The sequence below is a fragment of the Fistularia commersonii genome, chromosome 22 (genome assembly GCF_037954325.1).
Source record: "Fistularia commersonii isolate RoL2024-O1a breed Wild chromosome 22, RoL_Fcom_v1.0, whole genome shotgun sequence".
In the NCBI taxonomy this organism is placed as follows: Eukaryota; Metazoa; Chordata; class Actinopteri; order Syngnathiformes; family Fistulariidae; genus Fistularia; species Fistularia commersonii.
The window spans coordinates 2906037-2926187 of record NC_141305.1 but is presented as its reverse complement, the minus strand read 5'-3'; the positions used below and the strand labels follow the sequence as shown (position 1 = coordinate 2926187).

Below are 20151 nucleotides of genomic sequence, written 5' to 3'. Positions count from 1 at the left end.
ACAACGAAAGCGTCGTTCATCATCCGGGATTAACCTTTGACCCCCCCCCATCTCGCCCCTGTCCTTCCCTTGTTTACGTTCCAGCCCCGAGATGAGTCCGCTGAAGACCGTGCCTCAGATTAGAATAGACATGGACCCGGACGACGACGACGACGACGGCGCCATCTACTGGAAGAGCAGAGGGTCGGAGACGTCCCTGTAGAGCCAAACCCCTCTCCATACTCAATTTTATTTTTTTTTAATGGTTTCCAAGGCAACGCCCCCCCCCCCCCCCTCCCGTCTCATCACCACTGATCGCTCTAACCCCTTTAACCTCTGTTTCTATGCAACCCCTCCCTGGCCCTCCCCACTCTTTTCATATATACATATATATATATACATATATATGAATATATCGTCTGTCTGAAGTTTTATATAAAATCAAATTACTGGAATAAGGTTTTTCCTGTAGCAGGAAAATTTTTTTATAGCTCTACCTCTTATTTTAGACTCAAAGCTCTGGATGAACGAACGCCGCCGGTTGATTTCTTTTTTTTTTCGTCTTTTTTGATACTTTCTTCCCCCCCCCCCGACGTGGAGGTGATTGTCCCCCCGTCGCTCTGGATGACCCCGTTTTTATTTCCGATTCGCTTTTCGTTTTCCGAACCTTCTTCTTTCACTCTGTGTTCCCTTTTTTTTTTTTTTTTTTGTTAAATTAAATCAGTTATCTCTATTTGCTTTTTTTTTTTTAATGATTATGAGTGTGTGCGTGCATGTGCGTGCATGAGTGTGTGTGTCGGTAACCTTTTTTCATATTTTTTTTTTTTTCTCGTGGGTAGAAAACACTTCCGGGGGATGTAATTATTTGATTTTTTAAGTCTTTTTTTTTTCTTCCTCAGCCAAAACTTCAAAACTAACTACTGTAGGAATGCATATCATTTAAGTGCTTGTGCTGCACAAACTACTTTACCTAAGTGGCTTATAAGAGATCGGTCCGGACTGAAATCCATACCATAATAACACGCCGGCGAGGAGGTGTCGGCTGCATGCAGTGACTCGGTACCTTTCAAATATTCCACGTCAGCTGCTGTCAGATTCAATAAATGTCCAAGTGAAATCGGTCGTTGTGTTTGGAGTGTGTTGTGTTTCCGAGCGTGAGGGTTAAAATTCAATTCGAGCTCGCCTTTAACGCCCGCTTGAAGATGAAGATAACAAGAGTGTCAAACTGCAGGCTTATTTTAGGTCCAAAAAGATGAAACATTGCAAGTGTTTTCCGTGGAAGTGGGTAAAACATCCGGTTCTGCAGGCGGTTGATCTGACATTGCACACCCTGTCCACTAGGGGGCGCTCTTCGTTCATTGTTGTACCTCTAAACAGGAACCAAGGGAGAAGAAACATGAGATCAATCAACCAACCAACCGATCAATAAGCATACTAATTATTTCTAACTATTTGTATTTTTCAAGGATTCCAAGTGTTTATTATACAACCATTCACACTTTATATAGACATAAAACATTCACATGCATAAAGAAACCATTCACCTTTTCATTCACCAACTGGACAATTCAATACACATACATATGTATATATGTATATATACATAAATATACACATATATATGCACACACATATGCATATATATATATATCAAATTGTTCACTTAGGAGGCGACACTGATTCATTTTGATTTGTTTTAAGGACATTTACATCAATGTTCGTGTGTTTTTCCACTTTCATTTTGAGTGCGACTCCAAATCCAGACCTCCATGGGTTCATACATTTGATTTCCATTGATCATTTTTGTGTGTTTTTGTTGTCCGCACATTCAACTATGTAAAGAACAAAGTACTTCATAAGAATATTTCTAATTCAGATCTAGGATGTGTTATTTTAGTGGTCCCTTTTATTTTATATGCATGCATACATACAAATACATACACACACACACACTCTGTCGCAGAAAATTAGAATATTGTGATAAAGTTCTTTATCTTCTGTAATGCAATTACAAAGCAAAAATTACTAATATTTTGAGATAGGATTTTTGAGTTTTCTTAAGATGTAAGCCATAATTAACAATATTAAAATGATAAAAGGCTTGCAATATTTCAGTTGATTTGTAATGATGAATCCAGAATGTATGACATTTTTTGTTTTTGTAATTGCATTACAGAAGATAAAGAACTTTATCTCAATTTTCTAATTTTCTGAGACAGTCCTGTAAGTATGTGGATATAGGCACATATATGTATATATGAGTCAATAACTGATAAAAGAAACACACGACCCAATTTAAGATGGTCGTAGAATTTGACCGAGGCTTCGACGGATACGAACGCAGCAGATACAAAACGCGACCTTTCCAAATATTGGTATCAACCATCCGCCGAAACCGACAAACGCTCGGGCCTGAACAGGAACGCTTTTATGAAAAACGCCAGAAAGGTCCAAAGCAACAGGATGGGCGATGCTCCTCTGCTGTGTGTGTGTGTGTGTGTGTGTGAACGTCCACATCTGCATAACAAAAGATTTGTGGCGGGGCGTTTGAAGGGGTTCTCTGGAAAAGCCGAATTGCAGGAACGCTCCGGTTTGGATTAAACAACCTTGCAGATGTTTCCGATGTACTTTCTTCACGCCATCACCAGAGCCTACACCAAAATGCACGCTAATGGCAGTTTCCAGAAAACCGCGGCCTCTACTCGGCTGCAACGCCGCTCGTCGTCCGGAATCCTCTCACACACACACACACACACACACACACACCTGCTGTCAATCACTTTTAACCGCGCTCACCTGAACCCACTGCAACAATCAGGAGTTTACTTGGACTTCCACGTATTCGGATGAGGACCCCAAATATAAGATCCGCGCTGCTTTTGGAGCCCTGATATCCCACCTTTGTTGCCGTGGAAACGAAAAGTCCCTGAATCCGGCAGGTCAGTATTCTGGAGGACGGGTTTGCAGTTTGCATGCATGTTGGTTATAATAGTTTTAACACCATATAAGCAGATGTATGTGCAGATGAGGGAATGTTCTCCAAAAGTTAGCGCTTGTAGCTGCTAAAAGACCTCTCTGTTGGGTCGGGGTCAAAGGTCAGGTGTCATCAGGAGGACCCTCAAACCTTCAGATGCCGGTGCTGCAAACCGTGATGCCGGCCTTCCTCCGCTCGGTAAGCGGGAGCAGACTCCTGGTGTTGTGATGCTTCTTTTTTAAATATAACCATGTCCAGATGTGTAATATGTTTCCACAGTGGTCAGCTGTGAAGCCCTGAGCGCTCTGCACGCTTCCTGTGTATTTTCAAAAATCACTCTCATTTTAAAGCAGGAAATTGCAGGAGTTTAGATAATGGAAGTTTCGTTCGGAGAAGCATCATTTTTATTTTTATTTTCTTTAGCTTGAGACTTAGCTATATACGAACAGACCCCCAAAATCTCATTTTAAGGGTCATGCATGCATGATTGGTTATTGAGGTTTCATGGACGTAAATCCATAATTTCCGTGTGAGCGCAAGAATCACAGAATTGACATCATCCAGAAATAAAGTGTGTGTGTGTGTGTGACCGATAAAACATCTAGAAGTCATTCATGGTGCCCCTTATGCCTGTATTAGATTTTAATTATGTATCATGAACTGCCGTTGGCCTTGATTTAAACCTGAAGCAGAAATGTTTAAATGTGGAATATATACGCAAAGGCCTGGACCTCGTGCACGCCGTGTCAGACGGCGTGCATACCTACGAGCTGATGCTTCAGTTTTATCCGACCAGCGGCGACCTTGTGTGTGGATCCTCTTGCATCCCGTGAGTCGCTGGGAAATGGTTTTAGCAGGTAGGCGTCGCCGTCATCGACTATTAGCCAAATGGTAACTCACTTCAGGGCGGCGCGGCGGTTCGCGCTTCCGCCTCCATAAGGGCTTTCTGTCTGGAGGCTCCATGTTCTCCCTCGAGTCTGCGCCGGTTCAACCGGGTTTCCTCACAAAGTCCAGAAACATGCAGGACGGTCAGCGGAGGCCTTGCAAAAAGTCCAAATCTGCGATTTTTTTTTTTTTTTTTTTTTTTTTTTTTTTTTTTTTTTTTTTTTTGTTGCATTTCTCCATATGAGAGGTTTTATGTCTCACTTTGGCATCGTGTTAGCTGTTAGCCTGTCAGTTAACACGAGCCACAATAAGGCTCGATGTTATTGGTGATTTAAAATGTTCAACGTGAGGATTACATACGGCTCAGAGCAATTCAGAAATCGATGATTAATAACTGTAGATCTAATCGATCACATATGTAGCCTTTAGCAACCAAACATACATAACAATAGAAACGTGCGGGATGGTTGTAACTTAAACACTGCCAGGTCATTATTTCACCTGGGAGTTTCTTTTTTTTATTGATTACAAAATCATCATGTGTATTTAATTCCTTCCCGAAGTCTATAAATGTGTCAGTCATTAAGCCCGTGGAGGCTCGAGGAAAATAAAGCAAACGTGCCTAGGAGACGCTCGCTAATGATAGCTGACGTGCTATTTTCCAGTCATTATAGGATCGCTAAAAACTACAAACCTCTGATTCACCGAATTTTCAATAAAGCCTTTTAATATCCACATTTTAATCCAATGAGCGTTGATGTTTCTGCTCGGTGAGGTCATTTCTTGGAGGAACTTAAAATGCTAGCCCAGTACGACTTGAGCTGTAACTGACGGAAGAGATCGTAACGGTGAGAACGTCCTCGGACGGATTCCCGCGTTCTGCGTGGACGCTCCGTGTTCCTCCTGCGGTCCAAGAACATCCAGGAGGTTCATTCCAGACCCTCCCTAGCTTGGGCAGATGAGAAAGTTGGTAAATGGTTGCCCTCAAAGGGCTACATGTAACCATATATAAAAAAAATTGTTTGCTAGTCGCTCAGATCCAAAGCTAGCTTTCAATGCCGCAGTGTTTTTGGACGCGGCTTTCGTGAACGCGTTCTGCTGCCGTCGTAGTTTGGCTTTTAATTCTTGCACAGTTTGTTGTTATTCTGGAAGGCTAACTTTAGCATACTTAGCTCCGTGATTGGTGTTAAAATGCCGACGTAGATTGTGCTCTTTGACAATACATGCTGCCTCATCACAAAAAACACAAGCATGTATTCGCCTTCCCATCTTTCTTGAAACAAATTTTCATCTGCATCAACTTCCTGGATATTTAGGGATCATTTGTATTACTCAATTCCACATGTTTGTTTGTTTAGAAGTTTATTAGGACAGTGTTCAATTACATTAAGCACAGAGGCAGAGATGTTTGTACCAGATTGTAGCTTATAGCTAATGTCCATCTGCAGTCCTGGGATGTGGGACTTGATGTGGATACACTGCGATCTAACAGCGGGATTCTGTCACTTTGCAAGTAACGTGATCGGCACGAATCGTGGGAAATGTAGTTTGTGATTAATGCACGGGTTTGACTTCTTTATTTTAAGACAATAAGATCTTTAAGACGATCTTGCAGGCCAAGTAAAATGACATGGCGGGCCATATTTGGCCTACGGGCTTTGAGTTTCACACATGTTGTACATCGTCTTTGTTTATTTGTATCTATATCCTTTTTATTACAGATGAACCTCGGCTTCTGAACGCCCTAATCTCGAACAAATCCGTCCACAAACCGGTTTTTGGTTTAGTTTCACCCTGCTAACAACCCGTGGTGCGCAAACACGGCGTTCTTTACGTCGTTCATTGTCGCGATCTCATGTTAAAACACTTTTCTTGCGCTTTCTTCAACAAGCTAGCCGCCATTATGGGTCCCAAAATGGTTTAGGTGCTCATGGTAAGAGTAAGTCTATCTGAAGAAGGAAATAATAGCTAAATCTGAGAGTTACAGATCTCGCCAAGCGCTAGGACACGGCTAAGTCAACCATCTGTGCGATCCTGAAGAGCAAAGCTGCGCTAAAGACGGCTGATGTGGCTAAAGGGGGCGTCTACACCAACGAAGCAAAGGTCTGAAGTCTTAGAAGTAGAAAAGTTATTGTTAGTTTGGATTAATGACAGGCAGCGGGCCGGAGATAGCGTTTCATTTGCCAGAAGGCTTTACTTTTGCTGATTTAGTGAAGGAAACGCAGAGTACAAGTGCTGGCAAGAAGAGCAAGAACACCAGAAATGCAGCAATAATTAAGGTTATCTTTACTTCCTCTCTGTATTTTTGCCACAAATGAACCCATCAAAAATATAAAAGCATCCAGTTTGTTTTTTTGCTGGAGAACCAATCATTGGGTTTACATTGATTCGGTTTGCGAACGGAGTCAAAGAACGACTTCAATTCTCAAGCAGAGGTTCTACTGTTTAACTGTTTAACGCCGCCGTCACAATTGAATTTTCCCCGTCGTGGGATCGATAAACTCTTATCTGGCCAAAGTTCCTCAGACCGCAGCCGCTATTGGTGGATCCATTTTGCAAAGAGTCGTTGAAACCAACCCATTTTGATCTTTGAAAGTCCAAAGGAACATCAGATGCCGGTGTTGTCGTTCCTGCAGCCAAAGGCTGAACTTTTGAAAATAGTCCTGGAGGTTTCGGGTGGCGGGTTTGGATTCGGCGGATTTGGTCCGAAACGCAAATGAAAAGGGGTGTTTTCAAAATGACCGCGGTGGCAAATCAGTTTTTAGAGGCTCGCTGGCCTGCAGGGGTGACAGTTAGCGCTTTATTCACCCTTTTTGGGTGATATTTAATGAAATATTTACACGGGACAATACAATCCTGATTCCAGTAACAAACTGGGAAAAGTCCTTTTTTAAAATAAGAACCTGAGGTCTTCTATGGAGGCGGGGGGGATCTGATTTATCTAAAAATTGGACAAAGCGTTACATTCGTTGCAACGAAATGCAGTTTGCTATTAAACCAGAAGTGCAAAAGAGCAGCAGGTGCAGATGTTTTTGTATGTATTTTATCTCTCAATACGTATCTCGACTTTCATTGTGCAGAGAAACACGTTTCCAGAGCGCTCGCATGAAAATAAACACTTTGAATGTTGAATCAACAATGTGAAGCAGTGCCGTGCTGTCAGGGGCAGAAGGAAAGGCCGTGCCTTGCTTCCCAAGGACAAATAGAAAATGGGGAAAAAAAAGAGTTGAATGGTTATATTAATCAGTGATTTGCACTATAAATGTATTTTTAATTGAACTTCACCACTTTTTAATTCAAAATGGCTGGATTTTCACATTAACTGTTCAAATACTGAGATGAGAAGTTCGGTGAGGCAACGGACTGTCGAGCCTCAACGTAAATTGCGCAATGACGGCCGACATGCTCTGCACCAAGACCGTATTGCTGCTATTAAAATGTTTCTACACGTTTACTATATGAACTACATCTCCAACGTACAGTGTTTTTTGTCAACAATTGTATGTATGTTACTAGTTTCTTACGCTGAGCGATCATGAAACGGCTGCAAAGAGCCACTAGGTGAGGCACGCAGTTGTCCTGCCTCACTATAGGGGGCGCGCGAGATTCCAGGGATTCTTCTTGCGCCTCTTCAGTTTATTCTGTGAATAAGCTACTCTGTAGGGTTCATATATTTGTAAATATGATTCACCGCACATCACCTATTATTTCCTGTTTAATCTGTGTTTTTACAGATTATTATATATCATTGTTTTATCTGTTTTTATCCTTGCCAATTTTTTTTCACCCTTGTTATTTATTCTCATCCTGCTTATTTTTATCCTTGCTGTCATTTCTTACTGCCTTTGTCCTTTTAATTAAAATAATAAAATGTATTGATCCCCATAGGAGTAACTCTTTTGTCACAGCAGCGTAACAGTTACAAATGTGAATAAATATGAATATAAATAGAGAGACAATTAGAAGAAAAATTAAAGAGAAATAAAAGGATAGCAGAGAGAACAACAACATCAAGGATAATGGATGGCAGGAAAAAGACAATTAGGGTGAGACTGGACAACAACAAAACTAAACTACATCATAGTGACTATAGCGATTACAAGAATAAAAGAAATAATTAAAAATAGGCAGGATGCGAGTATGCTGAAATCAACAAGAGTAAAAAAAAAAGACTGTCTCGTATTTATTGATATTGTCATGATAAACGACTTTCCCCAATGGGGATCAATAAAATCTTATCTTAAACATCCAAAACGCTTGGCTTTTCTCAGTCAATCTGACCTTCTTCTTGCAAACTTTTGCCCCGGGCATCAGCAGGGCTCGGCGGCCCCTCCTCCTCCTCCTCCACCCCCCCGGATCATCCATCCACCGGATGGCCGCTGCATCGCAGGGAACACCATGTGAAAGCAGCGAGGCGGTGCCAGCATTGTCCCGCGGAGCTCCGAGTGTGCAGGATGCATCCCGTCCTCCTCGTCCTCCAGGGTGATTAAGCGTCCCTTTTTTTTTTTTTTGTTTTCCTTCTCCGAGCCTCCCCGCGGTCCTGGCCGGACTCTCATGCCTGTCTGTGCTCTCCTCGCAGCGGTGCTGCTCCTCGGAGCGGCCGCCCAGCTGCAGCTGCTGGCCGGATCCTGCAGCTTCGAGCTGGGCACCTGTGGCTACACCTCGGACCCTGGATACGGAAGCTGGACCATGAATGAAGAAGGTAGGTGCGTCCCGTGGGCTTTTTTTTTTTTGGCGAGAACTTCCTGCAAAGGTTGGTCTGGTTTTCCAATGAATATGTCACAATTGTCCTTTTAAAGAAAAAAAAGTAGAGCAGAGGGATGGACGGTAGAAGGATGCTTGGGTTGGAAGGGGACAAAGGTGTTTAAAAACAAAAAAAAAATCTCCACACAGTGGAGTCACCTTAGTGCTGAGGCTCAAATTGAATTATTTTATACTTTATTAATCCCTCATGGGGAAATGATTCTCTGTATTTAACTTATCTTGGGTGAAGCCTGAGCCATTAGTCAGTTAGGGGTTCAGCGTTTTGCTCAACAACACCAGGAGGAGCCGGGAATCGAACCGGGAATGTTCAGTTCCGAAGGCGATTGCTTTTCCTTTTCCTTTTCCAAAACCAAAATACTTGCACTGTTCTCTTGTGAACCCTTGCATTCCGCGAGACATGCGGTCCTCTATACTAACAATCAACCATCAGAATGAAGACCCTTCTTTCAGGTTGCTCCCTTTGGTTAATTCTTGTTTTGGCAACTGCACTTGAATTTTTGCGCTTTAAGACGTTTCACACCTCATCCCAGAGGCTTCTTCAGTGGTAATGAGCTATAGGGAGTTCTGCACTCTTGTTTAGCTTCACCTTTTCACACTCCGATCCAGATAATCCCGCAAAGTTTGCTCTTTTGTTCCAACGAACGACACCCTTGTTAGCATAAGAACCCCCTCTTACATCTAGTTTCTGCAGATCAACTCTTCCAGTTACACAACAAGCTACCAACAAGCTACCCCAAAAAACTGGCACTTATATCTGGAAACTCCCGATAGGTCATTAGACCTGAAGAAGCCTTCCGTTCTAAGAAGGGGGAGCAGTTCAGGGTTCAGTGTCTTGCTCAACAACACTAGGAGGAACCAGGAATGTTCGGTTCCAGAGTCGATTGCTCTTCCTCAACCGTCACCCAAACAAAAAGTATTGGCTTTTTTTCTCCCCGTCGGGGAATCGAACCCCGGTCTTCCGCGTGACAGGCGGAGATACTGTCCACTATACTAACGAGGACTGAAAGTTGCATCAGGAATCATCAAAATGGAGAAACTTTCTTTACCGGTTGATCGTTGTCAAGTTCTAAAGACCTTTGGGGAGCGCTGCACTCTTGTCCAGATAATCCCATTATATTTGCTCGACACCCCCATGAGTGTCCCTGACACCTAGTTTCTGCAGGTCAACTCTTACGCAACAAGCTACCATAAACTACCCGCCCAAAAACCTGGAAGTTGTATTTTGGAAACTCCCCATAGGTCATTAGAACTGTAGAAGCCTCTGGTATGAGGGGGCGAAATGTCTTCAAGTGAAGAAATTAAAGTCCAGTTGCCATGACGAGAAGATTTTGACAAGAATTCCCCGTGACTTGGACGACTGAGAACCTCCACAGACGAGTTCCTTTCTCGCCGCAGGTATCGCCCCCCTCTTTCCCGTCGATATCAGGCAGTTGAAGCGCCGTACGGCCTCCGCCGTGGAGGAGGCTGCCGTACAGCGCGGCGACCTCCGACCCCGAGCTAATGTTTACAACATCTGTCTCCGGGGTTGCGCACGGGCGGATTAACCTGCTCGCCGCTCCCTGCTTACCTCGCTTGCATCCTTCCGCCGATATTTCACGCTGATTTTAATGTTTTGTTTTTTTTCTTCCCCCCGGCGTGCTTTTGATCAAACGGCGACTCGCCGCAGGGATAATCAGCTCGGTATATCTGGAATGCTGCTAATGATAATATAAAAGTCCTCTTTAGAGGTAAGTTATGACACTGGGTTCTCTGCAAGGCCACATACCGTTCTGCAGAAAGGCTTGCTTCGACTTATTCTAAGAGACAGAGGCTAAAAGTAGCAAAGTTAGCCAACGAACGCCTCAATCCTCCAGCGCCGGAGGTGGCGACACCTCCAGAATTTAATCCGGGATTATCACTGGAGCAGAAACACAGTTTTTTTTGTTTGTTTTGTTATCTGTTCCCACCTCCGGACTGCGCCGAGCGAGGCCTCGCGCTCTGCATGAATGACCCATTAAGCTGCAGGGGATGATCAATAGGACCATGTGAGATCATTTATTTTCTGTTTATTTTTTTTTTCCATGTCTATACATCTGCGAGAGCTAAGGCTTGATGAGTTATTTTTATCGTCTTTATATAAAATACAGCTAGCCAAGCACTTGCTGCTGTCAAACCCCCTCCGACATGCCATTGTGGTGACTCCTTTAGCACCGGACTCATTATCCCGGGAGAAACCAACTGTTTTTCCACACTTAGCCATTCTTCTCCTCATTCTTCTCGTTTCCACCTCAACTCCGGAGGTTTGACTCGTACCCGGTCAGATCGGCATCTCACGACCCGTCGTCGAGTGGGCTTTTATTACAGATCACCTCCTGTTTTCCAAAAACATTGTCCGTCAGCAGAAAAGTAAAGGTTAGAATACCTAAAATGGACAGAATGCACTGGGCTCGAGTCCCTCTTTTTCCGTAACAGAAACGATAACGCTCACAAATAAAGAATTCAGGAGCCCAGGCTACATTTAGCAGGAAGGAAATACGAAAATTCTGGATTTAGCGGTGAACCGCTGACACCGGGAGGTCGAACATTGACTCGTGGAGCGGCTTTCTTAAACAGCTAAACAGACAAGGTTGGCGCCGTAATAACGGCTCATGCATCCTGCCGTGATATAAAATCCAGAGATGAAAATCATACATGTTAGCTTTTCTGTTACTTGAGGAGATACGTTATGAAAGAGGTTTTTGAAATACGGTTGCCAGACCGTGTTGCGGAAAATGGAAGCGGCTCCGTCCGTTCGGAAGCTTTAATTTCAGGAAATACAGTCCATTTCGCAGCCGTTATTAAAAACAAACTTTGCGTTGTCATGCTTGCGACGGGTCTGGCAACACGTACGGCATGAATGGACGTTGTGTCCTCAAGTCTTCTCGAAAGCGCCCATGTTACCTCTGGTGTATCTTCAATGTGAGAGACAGGATACATTTAAGGGCGGCAACAGAGGAGGAGATGAGCAAGGAGTGACGGAGGGCAGATCGTGTTGTGTGAATGAAACCCCACGGGAGAGAGTAACATCTGTATCCTATTGAAGAAGGATCTCGCTCCAATCCAGGTGTAGAGTGAGTCCTTCGCGGGCGGAGATTTCTGAGAAGAAGCTGCCGTTCGGTCACCTCGTTCAGGGAAAGCCAAAAACTTCAGTTGCCTTTCACGAGAAGGCCCGAACACGGATGCCTTGAAACACTTCCGTCTCCTTGGAGCAACACTTTGGAGGACGGGGAATGCACGCTGAGGTTGCAGTCGATTTCCATGCGTGGCCGGTTCGACCGTAACAACAATGGCCAACTTGAGGACTCCCACTGGCATGACTCCCGGTCTGCATTCTCTTGGGTTTCACCCGCCCTTCTCAGGGTCTCCACGCATGGAAACCCTTTTATACTTTTCTGTTTCACCACACCATCGGTAGCACCTCGGGGTTCTTGGCCAAGGACACTTTGGCGTGAAGACAAGGAATGGTATGGCCAACCTTCCAATTGGAGCTACAGCCACCCTGGAACTCCAACTCTCTGTTTGGCTATACAAGTACTCAATTGCTACTATTGTGGATGTTTGCACTCGCTGTAGTGCCCATTGGTGGGGAGCCCATTAGAAAAGGGGCACATGTTGCCTCTTATGGCCCTCGGGTTCAACTCTGGCCTAGAGGCGCTGGCTTAGGTCACTACCCTATAGGTAGCCTGCATCCTGAGCCAAAGTGCCCTTGGGTGTGTTATTATGCCATGACAGGAAGTGCACCTACGACAGGCCTGGCAAGCATACAGCAGCATCTCTGGTGTCTCTTCCGGTCTGGTATGCAACGGCGGCTGGAAAGGAAACGGCATGTTGTAGTGGTACACCTGTTTGCTCAGCTTTTCCCTACGAATCTGGTCGAGTGACGTCGGCTTTGCTTTCCCTTTGATCGGAACAGCTGCTTCTTTTCGCGGCAGCTGCTAACAAGCGGCCCGTCAAATACATCGTAATGGATGGGACAAAGGTTTTAGCAACAGCCGCCGAGCAGATGGCCCGACGTTCCGTCGAGCCATCTTTCACCCAATACGTCAGCCGCACCGCTTATTTTTTGTCGGAACCGAGAGACGGTTTCGAGTTAAAAGCATTCCTCGATAATATCAGGTGTTTGTCGGTCACACAATCAGAACTTGGAAGCCCCCGTCCAAGAGGTTCAGGGTTTCAGATTCACGTTGGAACGGCGTCAGCTAATGAGGTAATGTAAACAGTCGCATGAGGTTTATAATCCCGAGCGCACACCGCGGGGTCTTCCCAGTGGTCAGATGGAAATTTACCAGCGGAGGATAATGAAGGTGCAATCTTTGGTGCTTCAAACAGGCCTCTGAGGCGTCAAGGACATTGTGCAACCCTGATGGATGAGTCAATATACATTGAAGCGGTTGGATTTCCTTCACTGTTGACCTTAATTAGTCAAAGCATGCTAGCGTTTTGTGTTATATCAAAATCGCCACTTCGCTTTTACGGCTGAAGCGCAGCCAAACATCTGCTCCGGAGCGGCGTAGTGCTGCGTGAACGTTCTCAGACGCACTGACCAGGCAGCTTCAGATGAGCGTCCAGATGTGGGCGAGGCGTCTTGTGACGGCATTGAAATCCCAATCCCGACCCCGCGGCCTTTTCGCAATGGCGACGGAACAGACTTTGTTAAAATCGTGTCACGCTCAAAAGACATCGGCCGGTAATTAGGAGGTACATCGCAAGGTTGTCTGACTTATAGCTTAGAGATTACAATCGGTTTGGCTGATCTGAGTCAGCTGGTCACACCCTGGTACACTGTGATGGAACTGTTGTTGTGAAACAAAGTCATAAAAAACAGTAATGTCATTGGAATTGTACTGTATAAAAGGGTCTTCATAAACACTGGCAGTTACTGCATGGAGTTGGATTGCAACGGGGCCACTTGTGGGTCCCGAGTGTCCAAACATGAGCGCATGAACAGTACACGAGGCACCATTGGTAGTGACAACGCTTAAAAGAGAGCTTTGAATCATTCTCAAGAGTCCCGTGTTTGTTTTCTGAATGTTTTGCGTGTCAGACGGCTTATAAGGCTTATGATGTGCCAATGATCAGACCTTGTAGAGTCATATTTTAGTCATATGGTACAACAATTGTCTGACACTTGGTGTGTATAGTAGGTCTTGACCGCACTCTGTAAGATTACATGCTGAACCATAAAATTCCCGACGGCGAGGAAAAACACCCTTGAACAGATCTACAAGAAGATACCTGGTTCAATTTCTGCTTTCCTTTGTGGAGTCTCCATGTGCTCCCTGTGTCTGTTTGGGGTTCCTTCAGGTTCTCCAGTTTCCTCCCCGTCCAATAACATGCAGGAGGTTCATTGGGGACCAAATTTCCCAGACATGTGAATGAATGGTTGTATGTCTATGTGTGGCAGTGATTGGCAGGCAACGGGTCCAGGGCTCTCCAGCCCCCCCAGGGACCTTACTACACACTACTACTATCGAACCATAACTACTACCACACACAGTACAACCACTGTTCTTGAATAGTATGCAGTGACACTGCCAACATCTTGTCCGGCTGGCTCTGTGGATGAATAGCAGGGGAGGCGGCCATACTTCACTGTAAACAGGCGCCACAACCCAACTCGGTATTAATGGAAGAAGTCCTAAGAGGCAGCACACACTCTTGCCAACATTATTTTGCACATGTAATTAAGCACTACTACCAAAGGTACTTGTTGTATCTGAGATGTAAGTCATTAACAGTCCCAATGTTCCTCTGCTGATCATTTGCGTTTCGTGGATGAGGAAGCAGCACACTCTTCCTGTACAAGCTAATTGTTTTGTCCATTGATGTAATGCAAAGGGCATGGAGCCTCTGGTTGAGCATACCAGTCCTGCATTTGGAACTGGGACAGTTTCTTCTTGCTTACATTTATTTTCAAACTGTGTTGTCAGTTTTTTGTTTTCCCAGATAGTCACAAATGTGGTTCCCCGATGCTTGCTTTTGTCACTGGGAAACATCCCTGTTAGGTGTTGGCTGTTTGTTCTTTATTTGAGCAGGGTGGGTTTCGATATGTTTCGGCAAATTTATTTAAGGCAGCGTCAAATAGCGGCCTGGTATGGCTGCTACATGTTGGAGTGATTTTGAGTTTGGGAGCTTGCTTTAGTCCAAGTCAGTTTGTATGGAGTCAAGAAATAGCATCTAGGCACATATGGGGACAGCGCTTCCAGTGAAAACACATGTGATCCTCAACTGCATATCAAATAAAATCCCCAACTCCACATGAGCCCGACGATATGTAGCCCGAACCTTGGCCTTCACATACCAGCTAAGTCCCCTTCCTGCCATAGAGGTGATGTTACAAGTCCCTAGAGCCGGCTTCTACAGATAACCATCTGGCTGCCAGTGTCCCCGACCACTAGCTCACACTGTACCCTGCCCACCTTGGCTCCTCCAATGGGCGGGGGGCCCATTGGAAAAGGGGCCTTATGTTGTCTTTCCTGGCTATGTGCAGCCAGGCCCTCGGGTTCAAACCTGGCCACCGGGCCGTCGCAATCAGCTCACTACCCCGTGGGTAGTCTGCATCCGAGTCAAAGTGTCCTTGGATTTGTTCATCATCTTAGGGCGCCATCTGAACCACACTTTGTCTGGTCCCTCACCTAGGACTTGTTTGCCTTGGGTGGTCCTACAAGGGGCACAAAGCAACAACGGAGGTCCTCGGAGCTCTGGGACAAACCCCTTCGCCAAGATCATCCAGATCAATGGGCTAATCACTGTCCAATCGGGTGGTCCAATCAGTTTCAGATCCAACAAGTTGGCTTCATGTGTCCGATTTTCAGAAATACACCGGTCTGGTTCAAGTATCTCGGCGTCTTTGGAAGTGAATTTCACGGACAGCACTCACTCATAAAACTCCTTCTGTGTTTACTGAAACACATTTTCACCTTCAAGCCAAATGGTGAAGAACTGGGATGGTAGATTCTTCAGGAAACCCTCAACCAGCTGCAGAGCCACAGCAGCTGCAGCCTAGTCCTTCTTCCTGGCAGTATTTTCTGTGGAAACACAGCTGCTGAGGCAGTATTGTGGTTTTCTCTTCGAATGTTTTGACCCACTTAAGAGAGCCTCACATCGTCTCCTCCTTTTTGTTTTGGCTTTTCCCTTCAGGGGTTGCCACGGCGAATTTTCTCTCTCCTTTGCATCCTTCCCTCTCAAAGAAAAAGTTCATGCCTTCTTATTGAAATTCATCGCACCATGTGCAAACATGAATAGGGACGTTTTAAGAAAAGTTCATGAGGTCGAGCAAAACATCTGGTGCAATTGTGACTAACTTTTCCTGGCATTGTGTGAAGAGTAATGCTAAATAGTTATTTCGGAGTTTCCAGTAGTCAGGAGTTTTCTGTGTAGTAATACACTTCTGTGAAAACATGCAGAAAATTCTTCTTTACGATCGACAAAGGTTTTTTTTAAGGGTGGCGGCACGGAGGGGAAATGGTCAGCGCTTCCGGCTCACTGTAAGAAGCTCCCTGGTTGGATCCTGACAGGGGAGGCCTTTCTGCATGGAGTCCCCATGTTCTCCCCACGTTCTTCCGGGCTCCTTCCTCAGTCCAAAAACAAGCTGGAGGTTCATTGGAGACCCTGAATTGTCCAGACTTGTGAATGAAAGGGTGACTTGTATGTCTCGAAGTAATTGACAGGCGACCGATCCAGGGTAAGCCTTGCCCATTAACAGCTGACCTAGGCTACGCCCCCCCTGCAATCATGAATGCAGGGTTATACGAATGAATGAATAATTGTTTGTTTTTTTTTTTTTTTGGTAGAGATAGATAAATAGATACTTTAGTTGTCCCCAAGGGCACTTCTGTTTCAGTAAACAGAACAGATTATGTTCTTTCCCGTTCTTCTCTTTGAAGTGTGCAGTTTTTGGAGGGTGTTCAGAGGCCTCGTGAAGAGGGGACTACAGGAGCTGGAGGGCACAAGTGGGGGCTGAGCTTTGAAGGTCTTGCACCCTTGATTCCAGTCCAGTAGGTGTTGGGAGACGGGCATACCGAGGGGTTTGCAAGCCAGTAGGGAAGAGCTTGGAGAACTGGATGAACGATGTAGAGGATGAGGACCACTGATGAGGACCTTACCTCACTTGTTACTAAGACACTTATAGTTTTATCACTTGTTTACTAAGACACTTTATAGTTTCACTGAGGCACTTTATAGTTTATAGTTTATTTTTATTTCTAATTCTGCCTTTTTCTTTCTATTATTTATTACTGTTATATTTTCTGTAACTCTGGCACAACAATTTACTTCGGGATTAATAAAGTTGTTCTTATCTTAGCTTATCTTAGCTTATCTTAGCTTATCTTAGCTTATCTTAGCTTATCTTATCTTATCTGGTACCGCCAGACACGTGTTGTACATCAGGGGTGCCCAAACTTTTTCACCTTGTGAGCTACTTTTCAAATGACCATGTGGAAATAATCTACCTCCACTAAAAATGCTAAATATGTATTTATTTATCTCTTGAGTATACTTAACACAATTAATGTTTGTGGATCTTGCATAACTGCATGAACCCTTAAGACTTTTCGGAGGGAAGTCGGAGCCGTGGTTTTTATGAACGGTCTGAAAATGCCGCTCCACATTTCTTTTATTCGGTATCGCAGTGGCAGAACGGCAGATGAGGTGAACGCACTTTGAAAATGACAAAGTAAAACAAAAAAAAAAGTCCACTTCCCATTTTGTACGGAAGTGATAGATTTTAGTCTTTTTACTCGATCCAGCTCCCCCACACATTTTTATACCAATAAGTTTAGAAGACATAAATAGGAGGCTAACTCGCTAGCTTGCTAGAACGCGCCAGATTTCATACTGAGGATGATAGGCTGACGTCTATCATCCGGTAGATCACGAATGATGTATTGGTCTCACCTGTTTGTACATCATGGGACGGATCAAATGTGGTCACCAAAGGAAGCCTCTTGATTTTTTTTACATTTTTTGCAACGCATATTCATCGCCTAGCCCACGGCTAGGGGTCGCCAACCCACGGCTCTTTGACACCTCTGATTCGGCTCCCTGTGGCATTTTAAAATAATTAACAAGTATTTAATAAAAAAATTTTCAGTTCGTTCATTTTTGAAATGTAATTTTAAATGTGAAGATTATGGCGATCTTGTAGCATCTAAATAAAATGTGTTGAAATATTTTTGTCGCTCTTTCTGCACACAGAGAGAGGAGGGCATTTTTGTTGCTGGAGGGTTCATTTAAATTGGGATTTTTTTTTTTCATAAATACAAGAAGGACCAAAATAGGCATTGAGTGTTTTGCTCAAAAATAACCTACAACCCAAGGTTTTTTTTTTCTTTTTTTTTTTTTTTCCAGAGTTAAAAATTGTTATGTTGCATGCAGAAATGTCATTTTGTTTTCTCTGCAGTTGTTCAATAAAAAAAAAAAAAAAAAAAGCAACACATATTTTGTTTAGACATAGCATAAAGGCAAAAAAATAACATAATATGCGGTGTTAATTCATTTTACATTAATTTTCTATTTTGAACATAAGTCTGGAAGTGATCAGCTGCGTTTGATGCGGTAGTGCAGACTTTTCACGTCAGGTTACACATGCGCAATTTTTAAAAATCAAACTGGGCAGCAAAGCTAACGTTTCTGCTGGGACAAACTTCCGAGAGAGGAAATCAGAGGCTCTTGCATCTAGAGCCAAATCGTGGTTGTGAGCAGCAGACTTTTTATTTGACTCTATTTCGGGGTTTGGCGTAAGATCCCAAGCAGAAAGTGCAATTAGTATGGCTAGCGTCAACCAGGCGTGGAGATCATTTTTCATGTTTCCAGAATAGCGAAGCCACCTGTGTGCTGCCGGACTTGAGGATTTTTATTATTTTTTTTGGCTAATTTGTGTCATAGCGCTATCTTGAGCACAGTTATTATGGAAGGAACCGCACGCGGTCAGCCCAGGCTAGTTGTCTGAGGATATTTTAAGGGCATGACACACACACAGATTAGCATCTCTGCCGCACCTGACTCTTGAGACAGTGACTCAGACTGTTGCAGAATCTCTTTTTGCTGGGAGCTATCAGATTTTCTGATCGGCCTACCGAGGTTGTGCTCAACTTTAACGCTAGCTCAATAAAAACCCTTTGCACTGAAAACTTAGCCGTCGGCTACAGATGAGCTAGAACGGCGACTAGCTCATCTGGGATTCTGATTAGCGTGACCCAAGCGAGCCGTGACGCGTAACCGTAGGAACCAGCTGTTGCATGTCACAGCTTCGCAAAGAGTTTACAGTTAGCATACTTCTTTTGTGTATTTGACTCTATCTCCAAATGCCTCATGTTGTAGCGCTGCTGCCATCGTAGCGAAAATGGGTGAATGTGATCCACTGCAGTCGGTTAAACATTTTGCTGTACGCGACAATAAAAGGTATTTCTTCGAAAAGACCCCACGCATCCATTCACCCTTTCATTCATATGTCTGGGGGGAAAACATGGAGGCTACACAGGAAGGCCCCCTGTCGAAATCCAACCGGGGACTTTCTTGCTATGAGGTGGAAGCGCTAATCACGACTAATCCCCGCTATTTAAGAAATACCTATTATTTACGTACGGCACGACATCAGCTAACTTTGACCTCTGCATTTACCCGCCAGTGCCAGGGGAGCGGTTAAGGCAGGGGTGCACAATACGTCGATCGCGATCTACCAGTCGATCGCAAGGGTAATACCGGTAGATGGTATGACATTAACAAAAATAGATGTTTGATATTTGATTGATATACAGGGCAGCCGGTCAGATCAAACGACGGCGCGAAGTGCAGCAAAAAGCTACCTCCAATTTTTAGCCCTTGGTTTTTCTCTCTTAAACTTAAGAAAGCGTTTAAAATGTTTTTTTTTTTTTTCATGATGCGTTGGCCTCATCTGCCGGTCTACCGTCGCAATACCAAAGAAGGGTAGCGCGGAGCTGCTTTTTCGGACCGTTCGCGGAAAATACAACCGAATACAACCGAAAAGCCAGACGAGACAGAGAAAGGTGAAGGAACTAAAATCCCAGTTGTCCGAACGGCGGTCACTTTTCAGCCTCGACCGAAGCATCGTTCCGCACCACTAACAGTAACAAGTATTTAATTACATTTTTTTGAGTTCGTTCATTTTTAAAATGTAATTTTAAATGTGAAGATTATGGCGATCTTGTAGCATCTAAATAAAACGTGTTGAAATATTTTTGTTGCTCTTTCTGCACACAGAGAGGAGGGCATTTTTGTTGCTGAAGGGTTCATTTAAATTGGGATTTTTTTTTCATAAATACAAGAAGGACTTAAATTGGCATTGAGTGTTTTGCTCAAAAATAACCTACAACCCAACGTTTTTTTTTCCAGAGTTAAAAATTGTTTTGTTGCATGCAGAAATGTCATTTTGTTTTCTCTGCAGTTGCTCAATTTAAAAAAAAAAAAAAAGCAACACATATTTTGTTTAGACATAGCATAAAAGCAAAAAAATAACATAATATGCGGTTTTAATTCATTTTACATGAATTTTCTATTCACCATGATTC

General features: G+C 44.0%; 2 protein-coding genes and 1 non-coding gene across 10 annotated transcripts in view; 2 read left to right on the top strand and 1 right to left on the bottom strand.

The window, feature by feature from the left end:
* The window catches only part of LOC147221300 (electrogenic sodium bicarbonate cotransporter 1-like), a 58392-nt gene extending 57292 nt beyond the window's left edge, over positions 1-1100 (top strand). For all 7 annotated transcript variants that reach the window (XM_086169720.1, XM_086169723.1, XM_086169717.1 and 4 more), the window contains one exon: positions 85-1100. In XM_086169720.1, the coding sequence (XP_086025846.1) occupies positions 85-202 (118 nt within the window). In that variant the 3' untranslated portion in view covers positions 203-1100. The remainder of the gene's footprint in view (positions 1-84) is intronic.
* A 7127-nt stretch (positions 1101-8227) lies between these two features.
* The window catches only part of mamdc2a (MAM domain containing 2a), a 45288-nt gene continuing 33364 nt past the window's right edge, over positions 8228-20151 (top strand). For both annotated transcript variants that reach the window (XM_086169622.1, XM_086169623.1), the window contains exons 1-2: positions 8228-8320; positions 8418-8540. In XM_086169622.1, coding sequence (XP_086025748.1) covers positions 8293-8320; positions 8418-8540 — 151 coding nt within the window. In that variant the 5' untranslated portion in view covers positions 8228-8292. The remainder of the gene's footprint in view (positions 8321-8417; positions 8541-20151) is intronic.
* trnad-guc (transfer RNA aspartic acid (anticodon GUC)) lies at positions 9531-9602 on the bottom strand. Its single transcript has one exon. It is a non-coding gene; the product is annotated as a tRNA-Asp (tRNA).